Raw genomic sequence first — 10,827 nt, 5'->3', positions numbered from 1 at the left:
GGTGTGACACGTTGTAGTCTATATGCTTTAGTCGCATGTTGGCTAATTAAGGAGAAGATTCTATGTATATAAGTGACGAACACTATCTCTATTGGTACTAGGTTTTTTGGAAATACTAAAACGAAAGCCACTAGGGCTTGAAGCACTCTACGGAGAAGGCCCAAGAGAAAGAGGGGACTGAAGATGCAGTGAAGTTCGTCTCGAAATCAAGAAACTGAATAGGCTGGAGTTCCTTTGCCCACGCCTGAAGCAGAGGAGGAAGAAGAAGAACAAGAGAGGGAGCCCAAATGTAAGAAAACCTCACTCCATCAACTAGTTAGATTCAGGCTCTAAGGTTTCTCTGCTCCCACCTATCGGTTTACTAGGGGTTTACAAAGGTCAAGGACGAGGTCGAACCTTCATTCCAGCATTTGCAGTTAGGAGGTTGACCCTCATAACATAAGCCCTTAGTAAAGGCTAGGTAGTTGACTGTGGGATTGCTCGTTGGCTAACTATGACGATTGTCTTTCTTGTCCACTCGAGGGAGTAAGGACACACCTGCACTAACAGCTCAAAGTGGACAACATCATATCATTATAGAGATTCGTTATTCTATCAAACGTATCAGAGTCTCGAAAGTGTAGGATCAAAGTGATCAATGGTGTCCTTCCTGCTCTAAATATCGACAAATTAGGCAAAAACTTGAGTATAGGACAGTAAAAAAGAGATGTATTTAGTTGGTTGTTTGTATTGAAAGGTTGGTAAAGAGCCACAACAGCCTCAAATTGAAAGTTCTGGCCAGGCTTCAATATCCAACCAACTTGGCCAACTTGGAACTTTGAAGCTCATGACATATTCAATATGCAGCCTTCAAAGCGCCAAGGGACCATTCCACTTCGGCTCTACGCCATATGTAGTGCCTCTAAAATGGCATCTCACCTTCACCAATTGGATACCAAATTCAAACAAATGGGCTGTCAAAGGCTTCAAGGATAAAACAGAGCTTTTTTTACTGTAATGTCAACTTTGTTAGTGAGGATTCTAAAAATCAATGGCATCAACAGGAAGGGAAGTTGCCCTTTGTAGAGAATGAGGCACCAACGCTCCCGTATAGAAACTCTTGCCCGTAAACATCAGCTCGGGAATACTCGACTCGTCCACAACGTTCTCGTCTCGAAATGTCTGGTTTTCCGACATGTTATCAGCAACATGGAGGGAACGTGAAGCAATGTCCTTCCCAATGTCGATCTCGGCGAGGTTGGGATTCGGGTGCAAGCTAACGGATTTCGTTTTGACTCCTAACTGTCGATCTCTTAGCTCCCTCAACTGCATTTGATACTTAGCCTTGAGCCATCTGAGTTCTTGTCGAATTTCGTTCTCGTGATCATCGGTGAACGACATCGAATGATTCAACGAGCTAGAGTTTCTCGTTTCGAATTCTGTTCTAAGTTTCGGCTGCTCCGACATTCCATGTCGTTCCTTGCAACTAACTTCTCCATGTTCATGTGAAACAACCTCCGGTCCATCTCGTTGCGCCCAAATATCGGCATAATGGATATCGCTCGAATCCTCTTCTCCATTGAACTGTTCCGACCCTTCGACTTGATATGTGATCTCTTCAAAACGGCCATGGATGGAAGCACAGCCATGTTCATGAGAGCACTGAAGAATGTGCAGGTGTGCAGGATTTTGAGGCGAAACATAATCCAAAAGATTACTATTTAAAGCACAAACATTAGAATCAGTGCAATCTAGAGCTTCCTCTAAGCTTGTTCCCCTCTTCCATTCAGGCACCAATGTAGCAATTTCGCCATCAATCATATCAGCAATCTTCTTCACATCTTGATCAGTGATATCAAGCTCAGAAACCATCTCATTTGCAACACTCAAAGCACTATCATTCTCCAAATCGAACGGGAAGTAGATGTTTCGAATCCGACCTGCAAGACGAGCGACGAGCAAATGTTATCGGTATTCAAATGCCATAATCACATCATTGGAGTTCATTCTTCTTACCTTCTTTATCTGCAATTCGAAGTCGTAGAAATATATCGTCGTCGTCTCTCCTTCTCCCTTTGATAGTAATATCATCATCTGCCAAATGCTCGTCCTCTTGACCGGAGAAAAGATCAATCTCGCTCACTTCGTTGTCAATCGGACCGTAATCCAAAACTTTCCCATACCCATTAGCCAAGGGACCATGAGGAACTCCATCAATTGGCCTCAGCAAGGAATCACAACCATAACCATCAATTTGAAGAAAAGGATCATTCAAAAGCTCCCTAGCAGAAAGCCGAGTCGATACGGTGGCCAAGCATTTCTCGATGAAACACCGAACCTCGAGGTCCTTTACCTTATACAAAGCATCTGGCTTCTTCCCCTAGAAGGAACAAGAAGAAATATAAGCAATTGGTGCAACAAAGAACAAAGTCTTGAAGAAAAATGATGAACAATGAAGGCTTACAGAGATAACTTTCTTGTAAATCTGAGCAGGGTGGCTGCATTCACTGTATGGATATTCAAAAGTAACCATCTCCAGAATGCACATTCCAAAAGAATAGATATCAACCAATTCATTATACTCCTCTTCATAAATCTCTGGAGCCATGAACTCCGGCGTTCCTGAAGTGAACAAAACAACCGAAAAAACAAAGCCAATAAGTGAAGATTTCGGGGTTTCCCTCGAAGTTGTTAAAACGTGTATGCTAGGGAGAGATTTCCACACCCTTATAAGGGATGTTTCGTTCTCCTCTCTAACCGATATGAGATCTCACAATCCACCCCCTTAAGGGCCAGCGTCTTCACTGGCACACAACCCGGTGTCTGGCTCTGATACCATTTGTAACAACATAGCTAGCAGATATTGTCCTCTTTAAGCTTTAAGAGTTTTCCACCCCCTTACAAAAAAAACGTTTCGTTCCCTCTACAACTTACGTGGGATCTCCCAACTTACCAACGCAACGAGCAACATAGGATTTACGAAGAACAGCAGCAAGGCCAAGATCACCAATTTTGACTTCCCCTTGATTCCCATTAACAAAAATATTATCACATTTAAGATCTCTGTGGATTACAGGAGGCTCATGGCTATGAAGATAAAGAAGCCCTCTTAAAATCTGTCTGCACCAATGCTTCACAGCTCTGATGTTTACTCTCTTGTGCTTCAGCCTGTATCTGCAAAGACAAATTCGGTCGGAAAACATGTTTTCGACAAAACCCATTTAAGAAAAAACACCATGAAAACGAAACTCACTGTCTAAGAGTTCCAGAAGTGAACATCTCTGTCACAAAGTTAATGTTTCTATTCGCAGTGTCAACCCAAGAAGAACAAAATTTCATTATGTTTTTGTGTTTAAGAGTCTTCAACAAATGGATTTCTCTGTATAGCCGTTCGAGATCTTCGGGAGTTTGAAGAAAATCACAAAGCTTCACTTGATTCCACGCCACTTCAATGCCGTCGTATTCATCAAAGGCTCTGTAACTGTCGGAGAAAAACCCCATTAGAGACAGACATCAAAAGAACAGAAACACGGGAGAAAAACAGAGGATGTTCTTATTCTTACACTGTCTTCGAAGCTCCTTTGCCAAGAACTTCATCGTACTGAACAAAAAACAAAAAGGGGTTTTAGTAAAAATCAAAACACGAGATTTGGGGATGAAACAAAAACATACTCTTCCATATCTTCCTGTGGGATCAACTTCGACATAATCAGAGGTTGTTTCACCATTCATTCCTTAACAATGTTTCTGGGTGTATGATGTTTGTTCCTCTGTTCTTCGCAAAAACAGAGGATTTGTGGAATCTCAGAAGAAGTTTTGAAATGGGGATTTTTCTATTTGGTTATTGGTTGGATGAGAAGAAGAGAGAGAGATGAAAAAGGGGTTAATTGCCAACTACTCAGAGACAACGAAGCAGAGGATTTCAGAAGCAAGGCAACGCCCACTAAATAGAGCCTGACAAAAAGCTTCTCTTTTTCACTCTGGTCTCTCTGTTTCATCACGAGCTGTAAAACCAAACACAAAATAATTATTAATAATTAATTAATAATTTTTCTAGGGACTATAGAATTAATAAAATTATGTGGTCTATCAACGGGACTCCACTTTGAGCCTAAGTTCTCATAATTTTACCAAGTCTCCTCCAAAAGGCCTCGTACCAAGAGAGAGAATACTTTATTTATAAACCAATGATCATTCCCTAAATCAGCGAAACTTTCATCGTCCAACATTAATACCCTTTAATTTTTTTTTTTTTTTAAAGAAATACTCCTACAGTTAAAAAAATCTGACTGAACAAATATAAATACATAATTTCTGTCCATATGTTGATGGTAAAATCTTTTTTAATTTTTTTATAAATAGGTGTTAATAAGGAGATTTATTTTTGGAAATTAACTTTTTATTTTGGGTTAATTGTTTATTAATATTTAGGATGACTTTAAACTATGGTCTATGACCTAGGTTAATAAAAGATATGAAAATTAAATACTTAGGTCTATATAAAGTAATTGAGGTGATGTAGAAAAAGAAATAATTTATAGTAATAAAACGCTTATAATTCATTAATGAATGAATTTTTTTTGGTAGGAAAAAAAAGTATTACCTTTTGAGTTTACCTTCATTTTAATAATAAATAAATAAATAACAATTTTGACATACTCATTAGGTTAAGAATTTTAATATGTTTTCTAACCCAATTTGCTTCGATCGAGTTCTTAAGATTTCTAATTAATAAAAGATATTCTATTCTCGTGTCTTATCAATTCAAAAGTAAATTTTATCGTCGAGACCGACCTTCGAATATTACATATGGAGTAATCCTAAAACGGTCGAGATAAGAAGGAATCAGTAGTAGGATTTCATGAGGTTAATTGATCTAACAAAATGACGATGATACAATAGTTAACCTATAAGACGCTATTACTATCCACTTTTTAAACGAATTCAAACTTCATTTATATATTAGAAATACAATTTAAATCTAAAAAATGAAATATGGTACCCAAATATAAACTACAAATCAAACGTGTCATGTTCATACCGTTACGTGTGTGGAACGTAAACACAAATAGAAATCAATATTAATTAGAAAAAAATAATATTACACGAGTGATGATCATTTTGTTGTATTCGAATCCTTATCATATTATTTCTTTTTTCGGTAATGTAATTTTTTTAAAAATTACTATTGAACTTTATATTTTCAAAATCTAAATCTTTATGTCAACGTCTAACTTGATTAGGTACAAATTGAAATGAGTCAAATTTGATATCGGCCTCTAAATTAATTTAAGCCACAAAAGAGTTAGTCTAACTTATAAAATTATATCACCGATAATTATTTCTATTTCAATGTCGATAAAGCATAAAGTGTTCAATTTAGTTAGAAAAACGTGTGTCTTAGATCGATTGTATATTAAATTTTAATTCGGTTTTAATTGATTTTCTTTATTATAATCCATTAAAAATGAATAAGTTTCTTTATTTTTTAAAAAAATTGTAATTTAATTATATGGCATAAAGTGTGTGAAGCATATTAGTCATACATAGTACCATACATGATATAATATTATTATTGTATTTTAATAAGCGTCATCTTTTTCCCGCTTTCACCTTCGATTGCTATGGTTTACCCTGAACAAGTAATTTCAGCAACAGTAGACCCAACATTTAGAGAGCGATACCACCCGACAAAGGGGGAAAGCCCCTCGTGAGTGCGGCACGCACTTTTTTTTTGTTTGTTTGTTTCGGAGCTGTTTTGGCAGGGCATACTAAACCCACTTCGTACCACACTATCGGGTGGCTCGCATGAATGCCGAGTCTTTTTAGTAAACCGTGGGACCCTTGATCCGGAAGGTATGCCACGGCTGGTGTTCACAACTGACCCAACCATATAATTTTGGGTTAATTGAATCGACCGGTTACTCATTTTCTTTAAAAAAAATTATTAAATATTAATAATTAAAATCTTATAAAATTCAAATATCAAATAATAAACATACCTAATTTTATTTTTGGTTGGACTATAATATAATATGAAATACAAATTGAATATATTAATTAAATAAAAAATTGCCATTTTCAAAAATAAAAAACCAAAAATAACATTTTCCACGTCACAATTTTGAATCTAAATTACAATATTAATATGTTTTATTGATTTATTATTATTATTATTATTATTATTTTGAAGAATTTGATTGAACTTTATTTTAATAAATATTTTTCAAATATTTGATTGGTCTCCAAACATTAAAAAAATATTAAATAAATCTTAAATTTTCAAATTTAGTTATTAAAATAAATATTTAATAAAATTTGAAACTTTTAATTTTTGAAATAGAGAATTTATTATAATTCCACGTAAGCCAGCAGTAGATTAAGGGTACAACGGTAAATAATAAGGCTTCTTATTAGGGGGCCTTCATTTTGAGAATTGGGTTTCTTTCAAAGAAATTTGTAGGCCGGAGTTCGAATCCTCCAGAGAGCGTGGGCATTATTGGAAATTCATCTTGACTCGGATGGTGGTGGAACCCTATTGTGTGCCATAACACTATGTCCTTGTTCCAGATGTCCCTATTCCTGTCATCCAATAAAATATTGTCCACAATTTAAATCCACCCATAAAAAATCAGACCACCCTAAAGGCACTGTTCGTGGGTTCGGTTGGGTTCAAAACACGCTATTTAAGAGGGTGTTCGTAGGTTCGATTGAGTTCAGTTGGATTAAGAATTGGATTCAGTTTTTTTAATTACGTACCTTTGTGTTATAATGTTAAGAGTTTCATCACCATGGCCACGATCGACGTACATACCGCCGGCCCATTTCTCCGATCGATTATACGGCGTGATCCATACATTATGGTCACATAATGCTCCTCGCCGCTGCGGATAATCGTCCTCCAAAAGTAGTGGTCGGGGCATTGGTCCTGGAATTAAACGGTACCCGACTTGGTTCCCTATTGTAGTTTCTTTGTTTGGGTTGACGATGTAGAGCTCTACTGGCTCGTTCGGAAGGTTTCTAGCATCCAGCTCCTTCTTCGCCTCCTCTCTCACCACGGACCAGTAACTCTTCCTCGGCGTGGAGCCGTCGGTTTTAAAGCTCGTCAATTTGCCTTTCACAAAAGAATTCTCCTGGCCATCGATGTCGAGATCAAGATAATACGTTAGGAAATGGTCGTGGTTTATGCCGATCGTGTTTTGAGCTACTAATAAGCCGTAGATTTCCTCCTTTATCTCGCTTGTGTGCTTGTGTGGCGTCGTTTTTCCTTCCATGATTCCTGTTAAACTCACCTGTTCACGAAGAAGACTAAAGTTTTCAAATCATAGATTTATAAACAACGAATACTATCTCCCGTGGTACAAGACTTTCTTGAAAAAACCAAAAGAAAACCCATGAGAGTTTATGTTCTGGAGGGTCGTGGTTTCTAACATGATATTAGAGTCATGTCTTTAACTTAATCATATTAATAGAATCCTCTAGTTGTTTGAACAAAGGGTGTACTTTGTTCGAGGGTGGACTTTAGAGAAGGAGTCGATTCTCGATTGAGGTTTTGTAGTGTACTTTGTTCGATGGATAATATCATACCATTGTGGAGATTCGTGATTCCTAGCAATTTTGTCACAAAAATAATTGTAAAGATGTATTACCGTAAATTTGATCGAGCCACATTTCTTGAACTCCCAATCCAAGATGTAATCATAGTTTCCGATCACCGTGATCGTCCTTATCACCAAGCTCACGTCCCGCCCAACTTCTCTTATCTGCAATTTTAAAAAATATAATCACAAAAAATTCAAATTTTAAAAATTAAAAAATAAAAAATAATAAAAAAAAGTTACCAATTCTCCTGGAATTGCGCTCTCAGTGTGGCGCCAAGCAATGTTACCGGCGTACTTCTCAAACATACAGTAAGCATTGGTCAACTTGACAGGGTTTCCATCTTGGCCGCCGTGGAAGGCGTCGAAGAAGACGGCGTTGGACGGACAATCATGGTGGGGTTCAAGCTCCACCGCCGCTGACCCCATCCCAAACTCTCCGGCGTCCATAAACGTCCGGTAATACCACTCCTCCGTTGGATCTTGGTACGGCACAAAAAGCTCGGAGAGGCTGCCTTGGTAAAGAACTTGTCGTTTTTTACGTTGGTCGACATCGTATATGGACGCTGTTGATATTACGATCCCGACTCGCATGTCAAAGCTCAAATGAAAATCCCAATTCGCCCAGCTGCAAAACAAAGCATCAGTTATAGTGAGATCCCACATTGGTTGATGAGAAAAAACGAAACACCCTTTATAAGGTAGGAACCTATCTCAAATATACGCGTTTTAAAACATTGAGGGGAATCTCGAAAAGGAAAGCTTAAAGAAGACAATATCTATTAGCAGTGGGCTTGAGCGGTTACAAATGGTATCAGAGTCATACAACTGTCAATGTGCCAGCAAGGAGGTTGAAACCCAAAGGGTTGGACATGAGGCGGTGTGTCAGGAAGGACACTGAACCCCAAAAGGGGTAGATTGGAGGTCCCACATAGATTGAAGAAGGGATCCCACATAAGGACACTGGATCCCAAAATGAGTAGATTGGAGGGTCCCACATCGATTGGAGAAGGGATCCCACCTAAGGACACTGGACCCCAAAAGGGGTAGATTGGAGGGTCCCACATCGATTGGAGAAGGAATCCCACATAAGGACATTGGATCCCAAAATGAGTAGATTGGAGGGTCCCACATCGATTGGAGAAGGGATCCCACCTAAGGACACTGGACCCCAAAAGGGGTAGATTGGAGGGTCCCACATCGATTGGAGAAGGAATCCCACATAAGGACACTGGATCCCAAAATGAGTAGATTGGAGGGTCCCACATCGATTGGAGAAGGGATCCCACCTAAGGACACTGGACCCCAAAAGGGGTAGATTGGAGGGTCCCACATCGATTGGAGAAGGAATCCCACATAAGGACACTGGATCCCAAAATGAGTAGATTGGAGGGTCCCACATCGATTGGAGAAGGGATCCCACCTAAGGACACTGGACCCCAAAAGGGGTAGATTGGAGGGTCCCACATCGATTGGAGAAGGAATCCCACATAAGGACACTGGATCCCAAAATGAGTAGATTGGAGGGTCCCACATCGATTGGAGAAGAGATCCCACCTAAGGACACTGGACCCCAAAAGGGGTAGATTGGAGGGTCCCACATCGATTGGAGAAGGAATCCCACATAAGGACACTCGACCCCAAAAGGGGTAGATTGGAGGGTCCCACATCGATTGGAGAAGGAATCCCACATAAGGACACTGGATCCCAAAATGAGTAGATTGGAGGGTCCCACATCGATTGGAGAAGGGATCCCACCTAAGGACACTGGACCCCAAAAGGGGTAGATTGGATGGTCCCACATCGATTGGAGAAAGGATCTCACATTGGTTTGAGAGGAGAACGAAACACGGTTTACGAGGAGCAGGTGCAGTTGCTAAATTTGCTCAATTTCCTCTTCATGTATGGTTACCTAATGCTATGGAGGGTCCTACCCCGATTTTGGCTCTTATACATGTTGCTACGATGGTAGCTGCGGGAAGTTTTCTTGTCGCTCGGCTTCTTCTTTTATAGTAATACCTTACATCATGAATCTAATAGCTTTTATAGAGATAATAACAGTACTATTTGGAGCTACTTTAGCTAGGCTCAAAAAGATATTAAGAGAAGTTTAGCCTATTCTCTCCTTAATAGATACGTTTTATAAGCAATTAAGGCAAAACAAACCTGACAGTGTGGCCTTTAACGAGAAAGCTAGGACCAAGCGGTTGGACGACGTTAATCGGCTTAGTCTCCGCCACAAACGGCGGCCGCATACCGGAGGCACGGTAATCCGTCCCCTCGCTCTTTGGCAAGACACAACGTTGAACGTCTTGAAATTCGGTGACCACCATTTGATCAAGATCCACCACTGTTTCAACGCCCTCAACGGGCCTTACCCAAACATTGACCGTAGACTCCTTGTAAAAAAACAGAACCTTGACCACTCGTTGCGTCTCATTGTGGGCCTGCCCAAACCACCCAATAGTAAAAACCGAGCCCACAACATTCGAAACATTCAGCCCTCTCTTCTCCATGGAGGATACAACTGATGGGTATTTGAGAGCCAAATCAATAGCTTCCGTTTGTTCCTCAAAGGTTAACGTTGGGAAACCGGACCCTCGGTACACACTCTGTGACACAATCGTGCCACGACCATCCGCTATACTCACCAAGAACTCATGAGTCTGCTTGTTAGCGCGTGCCACAACAAAGGCTTCTCGTGGCAATGGCGGAGATCGAGGATTTGCAAGCCATAACAGGACGTCATGTTTGTTAGGCTCGTGAATGCCAACGTAGTGAAAAGTGAGCCTCGAAGTCAGGTTGAAATTGGATTTGATTGTGGAGGTGACGATTTGAATCTCGAGCGGAGATAGCGGGTCGAAAGGATGAGAGAAGCTTGGAAGTATGAAATTAAAGAGAAAGAGGAAGAGAATTGAGAGAGCCATAGGGTAATGGTTTTTTATTTTCTTTTCTTTTTGCATTATTGGACGTGTATTGAAAATTTGGTATTTAAAGCCATTTCCANGGACCCCAAAAGGGGTAGATTGGAGGGTCCCACATCGATTGGAGAAGGAATCCCACATAAGAACACTGGATCCCAAAATGAGTAGATTGGAGAAGGGATCCCACCTAAGGACACTGGACCCCAAAAGGGGTAGATTGGAGGGTCCCACATCGATTGGAGAAGGGATCCCACCTAAGGACACTCGACCCCAAAAGGGGTAGATTGGAGGGTCCCACATCGATTGGAGAAGGAATCCCACATAAG

The 10,827-nt window shown here is 39.9% G+C and overlaps 2 protein-coding genes across 2 annotated transcripts; both read right to left on the bottom strand.

Moving 5' to 3' along the window:
- Nucleotides 1-688: 688 nt before the first annotated feature.
- LOC111779269 (probable serine/threonine-protein kinase WNK9) lies at nt 689-3,939 on the bottom strand. Its single transcript, XM_023659386.1, has 7 exons — nt 3,652-3,939; nt 3,543-3,580; nt 3,233-3,460; nt 2,933-3,153; nt 2,444-2,601; nt 1,996-2,359; nt 689-1,919 (listed from the first exon to the last, which is right to left on the bottom strand). The coding sequence occupies exons 1-7, from the start codon at nt 3,709-3,711 to the stop codon at nt 1,021-1,023; spliced, it is 1,968 nt and encodes a 655-aa protein (XP_023515154.1). The 5' UTR covers nt 3,712-3,939; the 3' UTR covers nt 689-1,020.
- A 2,371-nt stretch (nt 3,940-6,310) lies between these two features.
- On the bottom strand, nt 6,311-10,521 carry LOC111779270 (primary amine oxidase-like). Its single transcript, XM_023659387.1, has 5 exons — nt 9,744-10,521; nt 7,821-8,205; nt 7,629-7,742; nt 6,739-7,271; nt 6,311-6,561 (listed from the first exon to the last, which is right to left on the bottom strand). Exons 1-5 carry the CDS (start codon nt 10,502-10,504, stop codon nt 6,393-6,395), a joined length of 1,962 nt encoding a protein of 653 aa, XP_023515155.1. The 5' UTR covers nt 10,505-10,521; the 3' UTR covers nt 6,311-6,392.
- Nucleotides 10,522-10,827: the final 306 nt, after the last annotated feature.

This window comes from Cucurbita pepo, chromosome LG17, assembly GCF_002806865.2.
Source record: "Cucurbita pepo subsp. pepo cultivar mu-cu-16 chromosome LG17, ASM280686v2, whole genome shotgun sequence".
Taxonomy (NCBI): Eukaryota; Viridiplantae; Streptophyta; class Magnoliopsida; order Cucurbitales; family Cucurbitaceae; genus Cucurbita; species Cucurbita pepo.
Note: the sequence above shows the minus strand (reverse complement) of the source record. Positions and strands in the feature narration are given on the sequence as shown.

Bases quoted from the DNA above. Each gene is read 5' to 3' on its own strand.
- LOC111779269 (XM_023659386.1), bottom strand. From the start codon at position 3,711: ATGAATGGTGAAACAACCTCTGATTATGTCGAAGTTGATCCCACAGGA. The intron at 2,602-2,932 runs GTAAGTTGGGAG...TGTTCACTTCAG, and splicing joins CTATGTTGCTCGTTGCGTTG to GAACGCCGGAGTTCATGGCT. The intron at 2,360-2,443 runs GTAAGCCTTCAT...TGTTCCTTCTAG, and splicing joins TTTACAAGAAAGTTATCTCT to GGGAAGAAGCCAGATGCTTT.
- LOC111779270 (XM_023659387.1), bottom strand. From the start codon at position 10,504: ATGGCTCTCTCAATTCTCTTCCTCTTTCTCTTTAATTTCATACTTCCA. The intron at 8,206-9,743 runs GTTTGTTTTGCC...TTTGTTTTGCAG, and splicing joins GTTAAAGGCCACACTGTCAG to CTGGGCGAATTGGGATTTTC. The intron at 7,743-7,820 runs GTAACTTTTTTT...TTAAAATTGCAG, and splicing joins GCGCAATTCCAGGAGAATTG to ATAAGAGAAGTTGGGCGGGA.